The sequence below is a fragment of the Nipponia nippon genome, unplaced genomic scaffold, assembly GCF_047370975.1.
Source record: "Nipponia nippon isolate SJK-2023a ecotype South Korea unplaced genomic scaffold, ASM4737097v1 scaffold_3, whole genome shotgun sequence".
NCBI classification, from domain to species: Eukaryota; Metazoa; Chordata; class Aves; order Pelecaniformes; family Threskiornithidae; genus Nipponia; species Nipponia nippon.
In genome coordinates this window covers 34,482,076-34,503,019 of record NW_028262347.1, presented here as the reverse complement: position 1 = coordinate 34,503,019, position 20,944 = coordinate 34,482,076, and the positions used below count along the sequence as shown (strand labels likewise).

General features: G+C 40.5%; 1 protein-coding gene across 1 annotated transcript in view; it reads right to left on the bottom strand.

Annotated features, from left to right (window-relative positions):
- Positions 1-20,944, bottom strand: part of ANO6 (anoctamin 6) — a 79,957-nt gene that overhangs the window by 17,595 nt on the left and 41,418 nt on the right. Inside the window, exons 4-13 of the mRNA XM_087765569.1 lie at positions 14,618-14,683; positions 12,718-12,996; positions 12,247-12,360; positions 10,349-10,464; positions 9,775-9,909; positions 8,349-8,454; positions 7,012-7,072; positions 3,505-3,650; positions 1,963-2,040; positions 224-449 (exon numbers count right to left, since the gene is read on the bottom strand). Of these exons, the coding sequence (XP_087621695.1) occupies positions 224-449; positions 1,963-2,040; positions 3,505-3,650; positions 7,012-7,072; positions 8,349-8,454; positions 9,775-9,909; positions 10,349-10,464; positions 12,247-12,360; positions 12,718-12,996; positions 14,618-14,683 (1,327 nt within the window). The remainder of the gene's footprint in view (positions 1-223; positions 450-1,962; positions 2,041-3,504; positions 3,651-7,011; positions 7,073-8,348; positions 8,455-9,774; positions 9,910-10,348; positions 10,465-12,246; positions 12,361-12,717; positions 12,997-14,617; positions 14,684-20,944) is intronic.

The window sequence follows — 20,944 nt, the reverse complement described above, 5'->3', positions numbered from 1 at the left end:
TTCATGCTGGCTATACACTGAGTTTTCAGGCAAAGAGCTGAATATCATATTCCTTTGATATTGAGATCTGTATTTGAAAATTTCTAGATAGTATTGTATGATTTGGTGGGAAAATTCTGAAATATGCGGTACAGGTGTTCATTTATTGGATTTCTTATTATACATATAAATGCTATTTTAAAAGTTTTTTTAAGTTTCTATCTGAGGTACAGTAGCGGCATACCGAAGTCAGTAATCAGGATTGCCACTTTTTCATAGACGACATTGAGAACCATAATGACTATAAAGCTGATGAGCGAAGCAGTTACTGAAGTGGCTGTCTGTGGAGTCAGGTACTTGCGGATCGCCTCTGTTCTGTTAATGTGCTGTGACAACGTTGCAGAAAACACCAGGAAAACTGAGAGCCTGTAGACAATGATTCCAATAACTGAAGCAATAATCAAAAGAATCTGCCAAGGGAATGCAAAAAAGATGTTAATATTGAACCACTGGCTTTGGGAAAAAGTGGGTTTGAAATACTTTTTACAACAGGCTAAAGGCAACCGATTGTGTGCCTGTCATTCCATCGCGTAAAGTGAGTGTGAGAGGATGCTCAAATAAGATAGAAGGCAGTAAATTTAGAATCCATAAAAGAAGCCTTTTTTTCATGCAGCATGGTCAATCTGCAGGAAAGAAAAAAGATGGTCTGGTTTATGACTAATAAGAAAGTTTGTACCGATGTGAGGGAAGATAATGAGATGCATAATCAAATCTTACACCTCGAGGCATGTGATGGAAGAAATCTCCCTCTTTTGACATTGGGCAATTGGCAGGATGGCAAATGTACTAGCAAGTCTTCATTGATTATGGAGGGGGCCGTACCTTCTCTTTCACATGATAATGTTACAGACTACAGACCCCTCAAAAGAATAAACAAATTTTAAACCAAGTCATGTAATCTGCAGGAGTTGTAATAATGATCCATGCACCCCATCTTGCTTGCCATCTCCTCTCTTCCTGCTTCTCCTCCTGCTTTTATTTCTTCCTAGTTCTCTAGCTATTATTCAGATTGAGGTCCATAGAGCTGTGAATCTTTTTTTCCCTGTCTCTGCAAACTGCTGTGAATCCACCTACCTACTCCCTCCCTGCACGTAATAAGAAAGTTCAGTAACACAAATCACAAACCCAGACCAAATCTCTTCCCTTCAACCTGAAGTCCTGCCTATTTAAATCCAACAGCAAGCCAGTATTCTTTCCTTTGTCTTTCAGACATGTTAACGTTGAGGTTCTCCTGGGCTTCCAGCCACCACTCTATCTCCTATCTATCTCCTGTCACCTAGGATGAGGTCTTTTCCAGCCGCTCTTTGTGCTACAGGCGAGAAGGACACACAGTATGCTAAAACACTGAGCTTTTCAAGGTGACCTTTCTGGGCATGCTCACCATGTTAGATATTGTTTCATGGGTGACTGGGCTGCTTTCACGTTTTAGTTGTAATTAAAGCAGCAGCTCTGGAAGATTAGAGAGTGCCCAGCTTTCCTCTGTTAAGTGAAACGAAAAACCTGAAAGAGGCCCAGGTCTGTGAGACGTGATATTGAAGCAAACGGCTGGAACAAGTAGGAGAGAAACTGGCAGGGAGGAGAGCATATAAACCAAAGTCTTTCCTCTGCTCCCCCACAAAAGCAAAGACATTTATCTTAAAATAATGAGGGAAAAAACAATGGACCACATTCACAAGCATAACTCACAAGTTACACCTGCAGGATATTTTGACGTATTTTCTATTGACTGTACGCTAATGAGTATTCAGTGACTACAGTTACCTTCTCCATGTGTGTCCATAACTTATGGACTTGGTTTATGCATCAGATGGAAATCCAACTGTATCTGTTCCTTTGTTACCTTTTGTTCAGTTCAGGAGGATCTTTTTTTTAGACACTTACTAAAGAAGTGAATTATGAGGTGGAAGAATAAGAGAACTTTACCCAGAAGAAGACTGCACTTGTACAGAAAGTCATCCGTATGCACTTCCCACAGGCAGTGTATGGCACATGTTCTTCTTGCTGTAACAGATTTAGAAACAGATCAAGGATGCATCCAATCTTTTCTTCATATTTTTTGGGTGCTGCAATTAAACCCTTTACGATTTTGAGGGCAGAAAAAAGGAAAGAAGTCTCTGGTTTTCTTTCCTTTCCTGCTTTGTGGTCCTGGAAACTCACATTTATTCATGATTTCAAAAGTCTTGCCTGATTACATGTCTTTTTTTTTGCTGCCCATTCCAAGATAAATATTACTTCCATAGAGGCTGAGTGTCTTCAGCTCTTACTGACTTCAGCTATGACAGGGTGCATAGTCCTTTTCAATGGATGCATCCTTCTTGACTGATCATGACATCCAAGGCCATTAGCTTTCAAACCTCATTGGCTAAAATTAGCAGACACTAAAATTTTGGTCCTTGATCTCTGCAATTTCTCAATTTATCCCATGGAAACAATGGGATGACTTTGCCGAGGAAAATACCTACCTCAATGTGGTGGTGTGAAAATTCACTGAGTCCTTATAGGTTCTCTGAGAATCTAAATCATTATGTTTTAGCATATTCTTCACTCTTTGAGCTGCCTGAAAGGAACTTGCTAGCTGTGACATTATACATTAAAGGTGGCATAGGTTTATAAGCTTTTAAAAAGAACCAGGTTTTGTGTATTATGAGATATAAAAAGAAGATCTATATAGGATAGTCTCAACTATGGCAGTTAATTTTGAAACTTTTCAAGTGCCCTCTAATAAACATTCGTACAATGTGGATGGAACGTGAAAGCAATGCAAATGATCAGATAAACGCCAGAGTAATATATTGACAGAGAATAGTAAAAAGTGAAGCTGAGCTGGAGTGAGCTACAGAAGCTAAAGCTACTCAAAATGTATAATAGAGATCTAAACTAAGATCCTCATAAATATGAATCCTATTTCATTGAAATGAGGATTATCCTTGTCCCTGTGAGTTTGCTGTTATTAATTGTAATTGCATGCACATGCACTTAGCAACAATACCTATTTATACATGTTTCAAATAGAAACACCTTTGGTTAAAAAAAACAGTCTTGGCATGATATATAATGTTACATCTTTCCCTCTATTTCCCTTTTTTTCCTCATGCATTCTTACGAAAAGATAGCAAATGCTCTGTGATCTTGGCCTCTGGCAGCAACACCGAATCGTTTCTTTGGGTATTTAATAAAGTAGACTTAGTCTTCTAAGCTGGGGATGATGACTACTTCTGTTTATTTATGACATGGGAACCTCCAAGCTCCTCAAACAGGCAACTACTTTAAGGTGCCTACAATTAGGTATAAATTCTCTCCCACACATCTGTACTTTATAAGTCCACTATTTCCAGACCAGCTTATCAACTCGCCTTGAAGCACTGCTGATTTATACTGCTCCAGTCTAGATTCACCATTTTCATCATCTCCTCTCACAACATGTCTATTGCAGTAGCCATCACCAGTTATCAAAATATTCCTTACCTGTGTGATTTCATTCATTACTACATGAGTGCACCGAGCTTCATACTCTGGGCGAACTTGTTCTTCTTGCTCTAGGTACTCAACTGTGTCCCATTCATACTCCAGTTCAGCCTGCCGTCGCTTCCAAAACTCCAAAAACAAAGTAACTATCCAGAAGATAAACAAAGTGAGCAATACCATGTGAGTGCTGGACACTGCTTGACCCCCTGGGCTATAACACGTGGCTCGGTTTTCCATACAGATTTCCACAGACATGGAACAAAACCCTTATTGGCTAATGTGATACTGAAAATAACTGGATCTACTTCTTTATGCGATTATTGCTTTCGATATATATGTACTTTAATAAGAGAAACCTAGGGTAAATGGTGCTGTAAGTACATGCTAAAGAATAAAGATAAATTTACTTGCTTTCTGCTTAAGGCTAGAATACGAGCACCTTGGATTTCATATTATAGACTGCTTTTGAAAAAGTTTATCATGGGATGTGTAAGAAAGCAAGTTGGTTGAATAGGTGAAGGCAAAATGCTGGAGAGTGCAGGACTTCTGGAAAACAAGAACTCAGTATGCCAAAAATTGCCACAAGGAAAAGCTCATGTTCTTTCAGTCTGCAATTTTTGTGCAGACAAATTATGAATTTGCAAAACAGAAGAACCAATGATGGTTCAGGTAAAGCAGGTGAAGCACAGATAACTTTCCTCCTCTGCTAGCACGAACCTGAAGGGGCTGCAGCTCTTTTTGCATGACATGGAGCTTAGAAACTCTCTGGACTGGGTCAACAGTTTCCCTGGACTGTGCTCCTACAACTGGAAACACTGGGGGACCAAGTACACAGATGCCTAAGTGGTACTGGCTAGACATGAATCCAGCTAAACTTATTACCTTGGCCTGAGACATGATGCAGGTAGATCTGGCAGCAGAGGCAATGACAGACCCAGCTGAGAAGGCTGGGAGGAGCTCAGGATGATGGGTGTCAGTACCACGCTCCCCAATTCACCTGGGTGCTTTATTACGGAAGACAGTGCATCCTTAGATTAAGTGGTGTGGCTCTGCAGCACTGCCTCCAGGAGGAGTTAGTAGCCCATCACTGCACTCCTCCTTACTCCCATTGTCTGGGAGTAATTAACCCTAAAAGTGGTTTTTTTCATTAGTTTGGCCCCTCATCCTGAATGATGAAACATCAGTGGCATGCAGTTACAAGTCCAAACATTAAAGGTTATTTCCAAAATCAGGTGTGGTCAACAAACCCCAGACTGAAGCATTTAAAAACCAGAAAGCTCCATGGGCTGCGCTGTGAGATGACCTTGGCATCTGCAGACAGGCAAAACCCCAGGAAACCCTCCTCCCCTGGTTATTCAGGGGCCTCTTTCACAAGGACTTCTCCGCTACTTCATGCTTAGAAGCACAAAGGCCATTCCAGGCAGTGGGCCGGAGGATCACATCTGCCTTCTGCAGAGCAAGGAGATTAGTCTTCCATAAACCTCTAACTGTTGCCCAGCCCAAATCACAATAAGCTATAGGCTATCCTGATTTGCTCCAGCTGCAAATCCAGCTGCTGCTGGGGAGTCCAGAAGTGCAGGGCCTCCTTCTGTGATAGCCTCTGTTCTAACAGTGGAAGAAGGGCACATAACATGGGGACAGCTTTCTCAGCCCCAACACAAAGAAAACTTCTACTAGCTAAAGTAAGCCAGCAGCCAAGTTGCGTCTTTCAGAGTAGGGAAGGAGCTGCTGCTGGATTTGACATTTTCCTTTTATTTTGAAGCAGCATTTTTTTAACAGTGGAAGCAAATGATGTTTCAGAATCAGGAGATCCGAGCACTAATGCCACCTCAAATTGGTAATTTGTGGTATCCCCTTTCATGTGTCCCTCAACACTGCCATTCAGTATGGCCCAGGTATTCTGTCTCTGAAGCTGTGTCACCAAGAACTGAAAAGAAATGCCTCCATTGGAGAACATTTGTTTCTTTAACTGATCTTGTTCAGGGAGGGGATCCAGTGATGACAGCAAGTGAAGTGGAAGCTGTCTCTTATTCATGACCCTTGCCAATCTAGTCATACCATCATGGGAGAAGTGGCAGAAGTGTTGGTCCAGAGCATTAACGTATAGAGGGCTAATTTCTGAGGCCAAATTCCCTAGTGCTTTAAGATCTTTGAAGGGAATATACTAAAAAAAAAGGCAATAATTAAAAGTGTATTGATGATAATTATGCAATAATATATCTAAAAAATTAATATTATTTTAATTTGGACCAGGAGGTCTACAAAAGTATTAGAGCACCACGAAAATTACAGCTGGAATTGCACCAGGACCATGGGTCATTTGGATTCAGTACAATTTTGACTGAATTTCTGTAACACAATTCACCTCTTTATATAGGGAACTTATGACAAGAATACTAATAGACCTTGCAGCCATCACTATAACCATGCAGCTTAACTTTGTAATTATTACTCTTGGAACCATTCTTCAAAACAGGAAACACAAGTTTAATTAAAAAGCAAATTGCAAATAAATTAACTATTCAGATGACAGGAGAAGATTACATTAGTATCAAACTTCTAATTTTCTTTTATTTAGGGAATTTCCTGCTGATATTTTGATTTTAGCATATATTTTGAAAGAAATCTTCTTTTTGAAATGATACCTTTCATCTTATATTTCTTTAAAGCAGTAGCTATTTTGAAGCACTTTAGGTCATCACAGGAACATAAAAATACAATGTGTTTTACAAAGAAAGCAAATTATGTATTCTTGTCAGCCTACATATGAATTGAAAATGTTACATGAGTTATTTGCTCTGTAGTATCCTGTATACAGACCTCACATAGAACTTATTTGGTAATTTCTGGATAAGACAGTGCAATAAAAGCTGGTTAACAAAGTTGCTAATATGAACCAATGAAACCGTTTCTGGGAAAATAAACCTTGCCTATCTCTTGAATACAGCACCAAGGGGTTTCACCCATAGGAAACATTCTGGTTTCAGATACATTTTCTCTGCTAAAAGATAAATCTAGTGCTTGTAACTACTACACTTTTTACAATCAGTTTCTTAAATAAAGACAGGAGGAAAAAATTCCTGTGAAATATAATAAACGACTATTTTTCAACTGCCTTGTGCAGTCACACAGCTGTTGGTAGGCACAGGCAGTTCCAAAACTCTTTGGAAAAAACCCAGCTCCTCTGCCAGATATACTTAAGCATGTGGCTGGCTCCTGCTGGATGAACACGAGGCAGCTCTAATCACTTCTCTTGGACTTTTCTCCAAGTCAAATGAAACAAAACAGACACTGAAGACCAACTTTTAGTTTCTACAATTTTTTTGTTTTCTTACGATGCTAAAAACGAGTTCCTGTGAATGTATATATCTTCTATGGAACTATCTACTGGCAAATTTCTGAGTGCTAGAAAATGAAGTGGTTGCAAATTTATCCATGTTTTCTTGGCTGATGCTGGGGGCTAGGCCAAAATTAGATGACAAACCACAGTTGTTGAAATCAGCTTACCCCATATTCCCATAAATACTGCAAACACCAGTGTTCCAAAGCTGTCAAACATGCAGAGTTTCTGGAAAAAATTGTAAAGAAAAAAAAAGGCTTAAAATATAATTGACCATTTTTTTTCTTCCAGATTGACCCAGAACAGAAGCTGCTTACTGAACATGTTGATTTTTAGCTTTCATGTAGTTTAATAAACAATCTTTATTGACAGCATTTCCTCAATTTCTGTCAGTGTACAACACCCCCCAGTAAATGAAGGAAATTAAATGCAAAGCCCAGAATTAAAAATATAAGCCAAATGTGCAGCAAGAGGATAGTAAAATGGTGTACTATCAAACTTCCTTCCATCTGTTGCATAGGAAGAGGAAAAACAGTGCTTCTGGTCTGGGAACTCAGTATAGAGTTATGTATTTTTAATACAGCCACAAAAAGGCAATGGACACATCTGGTTCTCATGAGTGGGATGACAACAAATCAAGCTAGTTAGTAAAAACACATTCTGATGAGATACCTCTGTGGTATTTTATTTTGCCTTTTCTTTCCATCATAGCCTTTTCCCTGTATTCTTATTTCTTTTACCCTTTTAAGAGCGCTGAAGCAACACATTAAAGCTGGGCAAAGTATTTTTGATGAATAGCTGAAAAATTGCAGTTTTGGGAGTGACTGAATCTATGGAAAGGAATGATGAAAGGCTAACATGAGCCTAGTGAGACAAGTTAGTGGAGAAAGACAGACAGGTTCCTCTAGTTAGGAACTTGGAGCAAGAGTCTGGCTGTGTCATGGCTAACAGGACACAGCGGTGTCACAGCTGTGTCACATGGCCCACGTCAGCCTCTCCATGTACCCATCTCCTTTGACAACGCGGGTCAAATTCCAAGGCAAGGATCCAGATAACTTCTTTGGGGAGGGAGGGGACAGAATTTACAAATGTCAAAACATGCTTTAAACATTTTCTTAGCAAAATTGGTTCAGACCTACTGAATCAAGATTTTATTAATTGAACATGGGTTTTCTTTTTTTCCCCCAAAAGAGGAAGAAGTACCCCAAAATGAAACAAAACAGTTTAATTTTTTTATTAAAACCCCCTGTTATTCCCATATTATATATTTGGGGCTATGTGAAACTAAAAAAAAACCAAAATTTTTTCATCTTAGATCAAAGCGGAGCAATTATTGTTGTTTCTACTTTTCAAAATTCAGTCACTGTATCAAAGGTACAACTATTTGCACAGTTCTAGCAATTCTGCAGGACATTAGTGGAGGAACAGCATTGTTCTATATGTAGTACTAGAGAAAGTGCAACTAAAGTTCAATAGCATGTCTATAAGCTGTAAACGTAGTTACCTTGGATGATTCACATGTGATGGTGAGGTTCCAGTAGGTACATACTTTATCACACTGAGGGCACATTATGATATTACCTCCTATGTTGGGATCACATACTTCTTGGCTAAAAACAAAACTAGTCAGTCACTCACCAACACTAAATCCTTTAGTCCTTTTTCACACATGAGGAAAGTGCAATATTCTCAGGGAAATGAGAAATAATTTACCAGCGATCTGCTCTCAAGAATTCCTGCCCCCCCCCCCGCCCCCAGCAACACATCCCCATTTCCATTCTTAGTCCTCATCTCAAAAATGGATGACATGAGGTGAAAATAATTTCCATCTCTTGTATGTGGTGGTAATTCTCAAAACTGCTGACATTAAAAATAAAACAACTCTTCAAAGATCTCACACTCTTCAGTAGGAAACCCACACTTGCATGCTCACGTGGGCTATCATAGCAAGTCCGAGGGGAGAAGGAAGAGGAGCACTGCCTACCAGAGCAAGGAATAGCTGCAGAACCAAAATGGCTGCCTAGTTCCTGTGGTCTTCTAAGGAGGATCAGATCGGAAAAAGTGCAGAGGAGGGCTGCTAGGGCGATTCAAGGAATGGCATATCTGTCTCCTAAGAGATGGCAAAAGAGTTTGGCTTATCTAACCTAGTACGGTGGAAGCTGAAAGGTGATGTAATTGCTTTCTAGAAATACCATATAACACCAGGGAGGGAGATGAACTACTTAACTAAATGATAATACTGGCATAAGACTAGACGGGTGTAAGTTGGCCGCAGGAGTGGAGCTCTGGAGCAGCCCTTCAGCATGTTTTGTAAAGACGAACACCCTTCCTGAAGGGGGTATACAGTGTGATGGCCTGCAGAGGATTTGGCACAATAACCCAGGAGAAAACACCTGGGGGTTTGTGCCATGGTTAAATTTCATCATGTTCTTATGAGGAAATCTGTGTCATGACTATGCCTCTCCTCCCAACGTATCCTGGGCAGCTGAAGCCCCCTGTGCTGTTGCTCTTCCTCCAGTCTTCTCTCAAAACAGAGGAAAGAGAGTGGGTGTTCTTTCCAAGTCTTTGGATATCTCCTTTAAGGATTGCCACAGTGAAGATGATATGTTACAGCACTTTGTATTGACTTCTGACTGTCACTCTTTTCTACGTGTTTCTACACTAGGTGTGGTGAACCTGGTGCAAAACATAAATAAAATGATGAAATAACAAACTCTCAGATATCTATCGCTGTAGTGGTCCATGGACATCCATCACTCTTCTAGCTCACATTTTACGCCTTTACCTTCAAATCCACAACCGTTGCTGTTCTCAAACCCTTTCATTTTGCCTCTTTTATTACGCAGTGTCTTGTAAACCCTATAACAGTCCCCCTCTGTAGGGGACTGATCAAAATTGCATGTAATATTAAAATAGGCCTGATCGGGTACCTCCATGTGCAGTTGTCCTTTGTCAGGCATCCATACAGAAAACAGCCAACTCCTACAACTGCAGCCACGATCAGCATATTAGTGTAAAAGCCCAGCCAAGCAAAGTAGATTCCAATTTTCTCTCCATAGTATCTCCTGTGGAGGTGAAAGGTTTTTTTCTGAAATGCAAGTAAATTCACATTTCTGTTTCAAATGGCTCATCATTTCAGACATTTTGTGCCAACTCGTATTGTCATATTGCTCTGGTTTGAACTTTGGGATTGCAGAAGTATTACAGCCAGGTATTTCTATCACCACTTCTAAGCTTTTATAAGAGGAGAGGAAGGAGAGAAAAAAAAAGGAAAAAGAGAGAAAGATCAGACCTTGCAAAGAAAAACATTAAGTGGTTGGTGGTCATAAACATGAATTGGTTTATCATGAAACCGTACTCAAAAAATGCTCCCATGCATGAGCTGATAAGGGTGTATGTACCTGCCCTCAGTACTGAGCTGTGCCTCTTTGACATCCCCAAAACCAGACCTGTTATGTAAGTTCCCAGTTCCCTCTGCATTCGTCCAGCCCCAGTCACACCAACCTGATGAAATCCAGGGGTTGCAGTTTGAAAATATTTTTAGGATGAGCCCATTCTCTGTAGAGAAGATACCGTTCACTTGGGCAGTCAGGATCGGTTGACAGGTGCCTAAAACTAGACTGCAAAACAGAAAGAGCATGAGAAGGTACCATTAATCTAACCAGCACAGATCAGCTCTCGTCTCCACAGACCCCATGCCACGAAGCCAGAGCCTGGAATAGCCTTTTTGCCCAGTCTCACTGCAAGCCAGGAAACGGAGCAGGAAGGCAGCTCTGGGAGTGCACCGGGATTCAGGATAGAAGGTTGTCAGAAATGCTAAAGCGAACGCTTTACATATGTGAGCTGAAAATAACAGAGACTCATCATGAACTTAAATCTAAGTGCATGTCAGCATCTTGGCACTTAGGAATAGAAAACAGAACAGGATCCATTCTAATTAGAGAGCAGGACTGAATTAAAATGGATTTTAAGTAGCTCTAACATGCTAGCATGCTTTGCTTCGAAATAACATTGTACTGGAATGAAGGCTGGAAAGTCTGAGGGATAAATACAGGGCTTCTAGTCTTTGTTTTAAATTTAAAAGAGAGTTCACATGGAGATAATCCTTGTGGTTTTTACTAGGTTATTTGAAAACCTATTTCAATAAAGCCTATCTTATTTGAGGGAATTTTCCATTCTATATCTGTGATGCAAGAAGACAAGTGACATTTGTAGAAATCTTCAGGCTACTTTTCATTTTCAGAGCAGCTGTGATATATAATTTTAATTGTATAAAAAGACAGTCATTAATTACTAGGCATACTGAGTCCAAATTCCCCATGCCATGATAGAAATAGCCTGCAAGGCAGGTTTTAAATCTTTAAAAGGAAACCTTAAAAATGGATAGTCATGAATGATATTAATTCTATCCTGTAAAGCTTTGGGTTACTTACAAGAAACATGATTTGTCTTGATTCTGCCTTAAAGATTTCCCTGAAATCCTTGATCGTCTTAAGAGAACACACCTTGGACACAGACCAGTGGCTCGGATGGGGAGGAGGTGTGGGGGTGTGGGTATATAACAGATATAATGCAGAAAATCAGCCCTCAGCCTTTGATTACTGTATCCCATTTGCAGCCTCACATGGAGTTTTTCCTTAGTCAAATATCTGGAATCTGATTTTTTTTCTCCTTCATTTTCTTTTTCTGTGCTATTGCTAGCCTTTGTATGCAAAATAATTTTCAGTATAACTTCCTTTTTTAAATTATATACTTTAAAAATCTTCAGAAGTGTAGACACAAAAGCTGGATTTCTTATTATTGCAAGATGAAATCCAACCCAGTTAAGCTTTCCTCCACATGCCTCTGACATCACCTGTGAGGTGTTGGACTGGCCGGACAGAGCCTTCCTGCAGAAACGCGAGTTTCCGTGCCGTATGTCACAATGTTTGGGAACTGTGGGAAAGTTTCTCACTGTGTGAGACTGTGACGTATCCTAAGATGAGATATGTATTCTACATCTTTATTAAAAATGTTCATATTTAAGAAGAATTTTAATACTGAAAAACTGAATACTAAAAAAAGGGACAATGTTAAAATTGATTTAGAACTGATGATACAGTGCATCATGGGAACTATCACTCAGGCCAGGCACTTTACTGAACTACATCTCCCAGAGAATACAAGGTTAACACCTCCTAAATGAAATATGTTGTTTTCCAGTTATGGAGCTACATTTTTAACCAACAGTGCTTTGGAAGAAAATCTCTTTAGCCAAACTATGTCCTACTCTACTATGTGGATGTAATAACCAGTCAAGGAGTAAGGCAATCAATAGTGCTTGTATCTTTTGATATAAACCCCACAGATACAGTTCAGACCTCTATTTTGAAATATATTTTAGTTACAAGTATTGGACTTACGTCATGAAGGGGAAATGCCGCTTTATAGATTCCAGTGTCCAGTAATTTGTTAATGCCAAACTTTTTCACGTTGTTTTTGGTTGCATATTCCACACGGGACAGGATAAAATGAACCTGAAATTTATAAAATATTTTTGTGTCTCTTGCAACCTGAAAGTAATCATACACAGCTATACCTGTTTCAGCATATAATTGAGTTAGGAAAGGGTAAGCAGTGCAGACAAAATTAATTGCACAGGCTATATGAACCATTCAAATCCCCCCTTTAAATTCAGGTGGAACAGAAATGGGACAAACGTAAGGAATGTTTTGCTTCTGGATTGTCCAGGCTGTTTCATAAATGACACAGGATTACTGCATCCCAAATATTTCTAGTTTTTCAGGATGCTTTCACGAAGGTCATTGCAATGATTTGATTACAGGAATCTTTTCTTTTTAAGATTAAATGCTAGAAATACTCCATGCACTTACAATTCGGCTTCTAGTGGCAGGATTGAAAAATGTGTCTTTGTCTTGAATATAAAAGTTGGACAAATGTTCCCTTTGAAAAGGGGCAGTGAAAAACTCTTGCTCGGGTTTGATGATATTTTCATCCACTCTGAAGAGTCTACTAAACCAGTTGAAAGCCGAGTCTCGAGTTTTCAGGTCATTGGGTTGCAGAGGCAATTTGATGTGCATAACCTCGGCGTAAGTGCACAGCACTTCCCAAGGTGCATGCACTTTCACAAAAATAAGTTTTTCATCCAAAACCTAAAATGAAAGAATATTAAAAATATATGTGTGAGAAAATGAAAGCAAAGGATTTTTCATAACACTTCTTAAACTATCCAGAATTTTCTTTCTCTTTATAGCTTATAGACAACCTATTCAAAGTTGCATTCTTTGTCCATCTCAGCGAGTGTATCATTAGCTTTGTAAAAGCACTAACATGAGGTGGAAATGCTTGGGCATATAAAGGCATATAAAAAAAGACAGCTAAATGTTCCCTTAATGCTTAATGTTTACTTCTCTGCAAAGTATTTTAAAAAGCAATTTAAGTTTAACAAAGCTTCCCCCATATGGGTTAATTAGGAGTGTTTGTACTTGTAGCCTGGCAGGGCAGCTGTGCCTTTGGAGCTCTCAGTGACTCCCCAACAGTTCAAGAACAACTCCAGGGTGACGTGACTTGATGGAAGCAGGCTAGGCATCCATGGGTGCTCCTGGGCAACATGAATTCCCAGCTTTGTAAGGGAATGGGGAGAGGGAAAGGAGAATCAGCTGAGACTGCTGAGAAAGACGGCATGGGGCACATTTGCTCCCAGTTGTATCCCCAAACTAGCACCAGTATGCAGTGGGAACCCTGACAGCCACTCTTGTCTCCTCTCTACAGGCCTTCTATTGATGCCCTGCATTAGTGAGTCTCAGCCACACGAAATTACATTATGCAGCTCTTTGGCTCAAGAACATTGGTCAGATATCTGATCTACCCTGCAGAAACTTCCAGTTTCAAAATTTTTTCAGTCATGATCACAGCAGAATTATTGAAAACTGCAAAACGTAAGTATAGCAACAGGTCCGTGTCAGACTTCCAGCAAGCAGTTTACTTTCTTATGAATGTGAAGAGCCAGACTGCATCCTTGGATGTGCAGCAGGAGCTCTTACTGCAGAAATCAAGTAAATACCATTACGCTATGGATTCTAATTTGGGAGGAAGGGGCAGAATGACCTTTTCTGGAGCCCACTATAGAATACCAAATGACAGTAATTTTAGACTGGAAGTGATTGTCCTGGATGGGGAGATCCGGACAGAGTGCTGCAGCCCTGCAGGGCAGGAAGGAAAGGGGCTCTGAGGGGCTCTAACCCTCCTTGCAAGAGACAGCAGCTCCAGCAGCTGGTGTGCATTATCACAGCACTCGTGAACTGCCCTCAGGTGACTTCGCAGCCCAAAATATACAAAGCATGATCGTTACAACTGTTTGCGCTACGCCAGGCCCTGCGAGGAGCAGGGTCACATGCAGGAACCCTGGGCTGCTCTCCTAGCAGGGGAATTCTGCCTCGGACACCCACTGGCTTCCTACACATCCTACACAGCCAGAGTGGGGGAGAACCTCTCCTCGGGGCATAGCAGTAATTTTTATCTTCCAAGCACTGAGCAAACATGACCTACGTAATCTCCCAGCTTCCCATCTTTTACTTTGCAGAGGAAGGAACAGACACAAAGTTTAAAAGATTTCACATCAGATCACAGAGACGCTACTGATGGAAAATAGGTGGGCCTTTTTCTCCTGAAAGGAGAGAAAAGTTACAGTAAATTCATATATCCAGCTTCCTTATTCCCATAGGGGCAGCTTTGCTCTCAGACACAGCCATTCACACAGAGAAGAGCACTCACCGATCTCGTTGCTTCAAGTTGCAAGCCATTGTTTATCAGGTTTGATTCGTATACTTGCCTCTTCCTCTGTTAAAAGGTATTGAACACTGTAAAACATCTGTTCCAAATTTCACAAATATGTATGCATAGAAGAATGGAATTGCCTCCCAAAGCGAAGAATCGTTGGGTCGTCATCTCTATAGCCCACTTGACAGCTACTGTGGGGATAGGTACAGTCTTACCTACTAATCCAGATCAGTTTTTTTTTGTGTCTGAGAAGCAATATTGCCCTCAAATGCAATTGTGGAGAATTCACTCTGTTAGTTTATGGTACATTAGAGAGGTAAAAATGTGCCCCAAATTTTGAGAGCAACTAACCCTGAAACTTGCGATCTCCTACACTTTTAGTCACTAATTGAACTACTGACTGCAGTCTTCCGCCCCCCATTAATCTGCCCTTTAGAAAGTCTTCATCTCAAGGGCTTTCCATCCTTTTTTCCTTCCTGCAACCTGTAACTCTATTCTTCTTTCACAGTAATCATATGAGTTCACACAGTGGTTCAAACTGTAGTAGCCCTCTACATTTTAGTCCATGGATAAGCATCGCCAAAGGAAGAAGCCAAGAGCTGTAGCACTTCTAGAGTCAGTGGTGCTATTCCAGAAGCATTCAATGTCCCTGGAAGGACATGACAAGTTCTCCTCAGTAAAGATGAAATTCACGGATCATTTTAATTTCACTTCACAGTTACTAGCACTTGGCAGGTAGTAAGTTACAAAAGATCTGAAATGTCTTTGCAATCTTGAATTTGCTTCTCCACACACATGACCTCCTCTCAAAAAACACACAGAGATGAGTAGCCCCTCTCCCCTCAAAATACAAAATATACAACTCCATAAGGAATTTATAAGACATTTTGAAACTTCATATGAAGTAATCCAATTTAAAAGCTATCTGCATCAACTGGATAGCTCCCCAATGAGCTATTTGTTTATATAAGTCAAGGGTAGCCAGCTCTCCCTGGCCTACAGACTGCATGTCAAAATATCAGCATGGGTAAGGGCGGGCACCTTCAGGCAGCTGGGTCCGGGGGGGGGGGGGTTGCTTCTGTGAGCAGTTTGCCAGGAGGAGATGACATTAACGCACTGGGGGCTGATGGCTTTATTCCTGAACCAGGCTAGGCTAGGCATGCAGCAAGGTTCTCAGAGTGACTTGGTGATACTACTCTCTTACTCTCAGATTGCTTTCATGCCACTGGCCAATTTTTTGGTTGTTTATATGCCCTGTGCTTAAAGGATTCTGCACCTACCACTACAGGAACATAAAAGAATGGTCCAGTACTTTCTGTCGCCTGGTTCTCTATAGCCAGAATAACTGCCTTACAATCAATGCTTAAGATCCAGGCCTGTCGCTACTGTGAAAGACCAGAGTAAATGAATGATTCTTTAGATAAAGTCTTAGGAACTTTGATAGGTATGTGGAAACTGGTCTTCAGGACTAGACCCAAGACCCACTCACTCTAGGGGGCAGAAACCAGATGCTTCAGCAAAAAGGGCAAAAATCTTCAGGAATTCCACATAAACAGGTCAGTTGTATCTCCACCTAAGTTTCATCCAGTTCTTTAATGTTTATAGACTGTTGTAAGTCCCCAAAGCAGAAAAAACTATTTTTCCAAAACTCTAGCAACTCTTGGAATTAATAATTATAAAACTGAATAACAATATAAACAGCCTGTGGCAATGGTCATGATGGATTAATTTCTTATTTTGTTAAAAGGTGTTTCTTTTATCTGTTTTAGGTTTTCTGCCTTTTTATTCCAGTGAATATCACCTTCTTCTCGGGTTAGGGACAGGAAGAGCCACATGTTTTCTTCTTTCATCAATACTTACCACATTTCTCCTTATTCCTCTCTTTTCTCAGGATAAAACCACAATCCCAAACTTTGATAGCACTCTTCATGGAGGTATCTCTCCATGTCCCCTTAATCCACTTCTTTATTGGTGGCAGTATAATGCTCTTTATATTTTTTCTTTATATTTTTTATTTTTTTGGAGTCAAATCCAGTTGGCGGCCGATCACGAGTGGTGTTCCCCAGGGCTCAGTACTGGGGCTGGTCCTGTTTAACATCTTCATTGATGACCTGGATGAGGGGATTGAGTGCACCCTCAGTAAGTTTGCAGATGACACCAAGTTGGGTGGAAGTGTCGATCTGCTGGAAGGTAGGAAGGCCCTACAGAGGGACCTGGACAGGCCGGACAGGCTGGATCGTTCTCCCTAGTAACGAGTGATAGGACGAGAGGAAATGGCCTCAAGCTGCGCCAGGGGAGGTTTAGGTTAGACATTAGGAAAAACTTCTTCACCGAAAGGGTGGTCAAGCATTGGAACAGGCTGCCCAGGGAAGTGGTTGAGTCTCCATCCCTGGAGGTATTTAAAGAACGGATAGATGTGGTGCTCGAGGACATGGTATAGATGGACTTGGCAGTGCTAGGTTAACGGTTGGACTCGATGATTTTAAGGGTCTTTTCCAACCTTGACGATTCTATGATTCTATGATTCATTGTGTATATAACATTGTATATATATATAAGTAATACACACATTTGTAATATATTGTATATATCTAATACCTTCTATTATCTAGAATTCTGATGGTAGCTGAACCTTGAAGAGGACACAATATAGCTGTTTCCTGTGACATTTAAGTCTCTTCCTTGTACTAACAGCGCTAAGTTAGAATCCCAAATGTGAATGAGTTTTTTCCTTATAGTAACATACTTCCTTGCATTTTTCAACGTTTCATAGGCAACAGTGCTTTCCATTCTCCTTCAAAGCTAAAGGTTCACAGTCATCTTGGCTCCTGAGTAACCTACATAATGATTTCCTCTGCAATTTTTGTTACATCATGACTCAGTCCCCTTACCAGATCATTAATATATGTAGTACACAACACAGTTGTTGGTTGTTACTCCACTATTAACTCTTCTACCATTTCATCCTACCTCTTTGCTTCTTCCATATTCACATCATTCTTTGTAAGGTGAATAATACTGAATCATGAAAATGTTTCAACCTGAGTTCTGCTTCGTTTCAGCAAATAAAAAAGGCAGAGGGCTAAATACCTGTTTCCTTTCTTCCTAAATAGCACAAAGATGGATGCAGGGCAATTCTCATTTGTGGAAGTCTAATACTTTTTTTTTTTTTTTAATCTTACCATTCAGATTGCTTTAATAATTTATTATGGCAAGGAGTTCCCCAAATTAATTTTGCCCTCAAAATCTTAGAGGAATGTTGACAATATTAAGGTTTCTAATAATGCATTAATGCAAGTAGTGAGAAACAAAGCCCCTGGGAGGCTTTGCTAATTAGGGGCTTTGCTATTTTATGTAAATGATTGAATTATGCATATAATGATCTATGGAGGAGCTAGACTTTCACCCAGAAGAGTCTATAGTGGTTTTGTGTTGACTGGGGAATACAGCATAAAGATATGATAGCTTATTAGGCTGGAAGGTGGAGAAGGCTGGAAGGTGAAGACTGTCTAAAGTTTATTTTAGTATCTAGCATTTTGCTCAGCAACCTGCAAGGACAAGTTGTAATAATAATGTAATCACAGTAATGCTGCTGATCTAAACTTGACATAGATTTTGATGATTGAATGGCTAGCCAATAGACTAAGACACTACGGAATGCATAATCATATACAATCTTAAGAAAGTGAAAGCATAGTGTAAGTAAATGCCAAATATTACAGGCATGTAGAAGGGTTAGCTCTTGGAAGCTGGTTTTTCACCATAATGCTTTCAATGTCTGGTGATTGCCTTGCCAAGCCGAGGAGACTAACAAGATTGTGGGTCTGGAAATTTGTAGCAGACCACTAGCAGTTTTTTCTCTGTGTTTTGTAAACGGTAGGGAGCACTTGCTTTGATTACAGTGACAGAAGAATGCCAACTCATATCTTTGTTTAGTTTCTTTTGCGCAAAGAGAAAAGTTCCCCACAACAACATCCGTGTGGCTTCAGGGGAAAAATCCTAACAAGGAAGGAGTGCTTGAATAGCCAACTCTGCCTTACCTGACAAGCAACAGATAAATCACAGTCAATAAGAGAAAGACCATGGGGCTCAAAGCCTCCCCCATGGAAATCAGCTAAAGGGAGTGGAGAGGATCACTGTATCAATATTAGCTGCCAACTCTCACAGTTTCTTTGATGGTATTTGGAAGCTTTTCTGAAAGCCCCAGCTGTCAGCATCAGGAAATTAACTGATTGAGAAGCTCTGCTTCTGTAAGCTTCTTTCCCTTATGTTTGAAGACAATCACAAAAATATGAAGCAGAATAAGCTATAAAGGCTGACGCAAAAAAAGTAAACCCAAGGAACTCCAAATACATATTTTCTGAGACACCCTCTGATTTTAAGCCAGCCTCATGGTTTTCTGAAACCTGATTCATGACCACACAGAACTGGCAATACTGCAGTCTAGCCCTGCTCTCAACAGTGGCTTCTAGTCACCCTGTTTGGAAAGACCCATTTCTGGTCCTATGAATGTATACAGTAACTTCAGAGTAACTCCCTCCTTCCATTTGTCTTCCCATCCTTCTGTCATCCTTCCTTCCATCCATTAGGCAAAGAAGTAAAATTTGGGTTTGGGGTTGCCTTAGGAACAGAGATTTTATTTCAGTGAGTTCCTGCTTCAAAACTGTTGTGGTTTAACCCCAATTGGCAACAAAGCACCACACAGCTGCTCGCTCACTCTCCCCCCCACACCGGTGGGATGGGGGAGAGAATCGGGAAAAAAAAAAGTAAAACCCTTGGGTTGAGATAAAGACAGTTTAATAGAACAGCAGAGGAAGAGGAAATAATAATAACAACAACAACAATAATAATGATGATAAAAGAATATAGAAAACAAATGATGCACAATGCAATTGCTCACCACCCACTGACCGATGCCCAGCCTGTCCCCGAGCAGCAATCGCTGCCGCCCAGCCAAATCCCCCCAGTTTATATACCGAGCATGACGCCATACGGTATGGAATAGCCCTGTGGCCAGTCTGGGTCAGCTGTCCTGGCTGTGCCCCCTCCCAGCTTCTTGTGCACCTGGCAGAGCACAGGAAGCTGAAAAGTCCTTGGCTAGTATAAACACTACTGAGCAACAACTAAAACATCAGTGTGTTATCATCAACATTATTCTCATCCTAAATCCAAACCACAGCACCATACCAGCTACTAGGAAGAAAATTAACTCTATCCCAGCTGCAACCAGGACAAGACCCAATCCATCCAGCAGGGACCAGGGCAGGTGTAGTTGCCCTCCTCCCGGTTTCAAAGGTCCCCTTCATCCTTGTTATCAGACTTTCTGGGTAGGTCGACTGGGCACGCCGCAGGCACGTAGAGCCTGCCATCCTCTGCTGCCTCAAACCACCCGTGATTTGCCTTTGCCACCGCAAAATGGCACCGAGGTACCCCTCCTTCTGTAAACTCAAGTATTGTTCTGTCGCCGCAGGTGTGGCGCATGCTAATCAGCGGGAGAAGTACAATTAGTTTTTTTAAGTTATCTAAGCTTTTTGTTTGTCGGCTATCTAAACTAAACAAGTCTAGAGGCAGGAACTGCTCACTGTTTGCTTATGAAGACAAGCTCCTCTAGCCCTGCTGAAGTTCTCTGTAAGACTGTACTTAAAAAAAATGATGTGCACAATATTCTCTGTGAATTATAGTTTTCATTTAATTTGGAAAAAAACCCCAAAAAACAACTGTCTATTTCTGTGAAGCACAGATTACTTCATGGCTGGAAATGAAGGTTTTGCCCACATTACTACTTAAATTACTGACAGTCTTTCCGTTTATTTCTGTTGGGGGAAGCAGATGGACTAGAGGACATTCTGCATCGATCTATTTTTAATTCGCCTTTCTGGTGCTGACCCTTTAACTTTCAACAATGAGCTCCTTGAGGACCCCAACAGATAAAACTGGCATTTTGGAGCATTCCTGGAAAGACTGGTGATATTTAATTTCTATTCTGATGGTAACCTATCCTGACAAATAGGGTACATAAATTGTAGGTTTAAAAAACATGCTTTGGGCAGGAATTTCAATTGCTTGCAAGGTACAGTTTCTGGAATCTGCTCCTGACAGTTTGATTTTTACTAGTGCTTGCAAAATTAATTACATACCAACTTGTAAAGGTTTAGAGTTTGAATTGAGTTGCATATATGAACCATATCTGCTAACTTTTGAATCTGTAAATTATGTTAGAAACTTCCACGAGGATGTCACTTCAGTAGTTTGACTTTGCCTCCTTTAAACACATGAAAATGAGGGAAGTACAGCAACACTGCACATCTCCAAGTGCTTCAG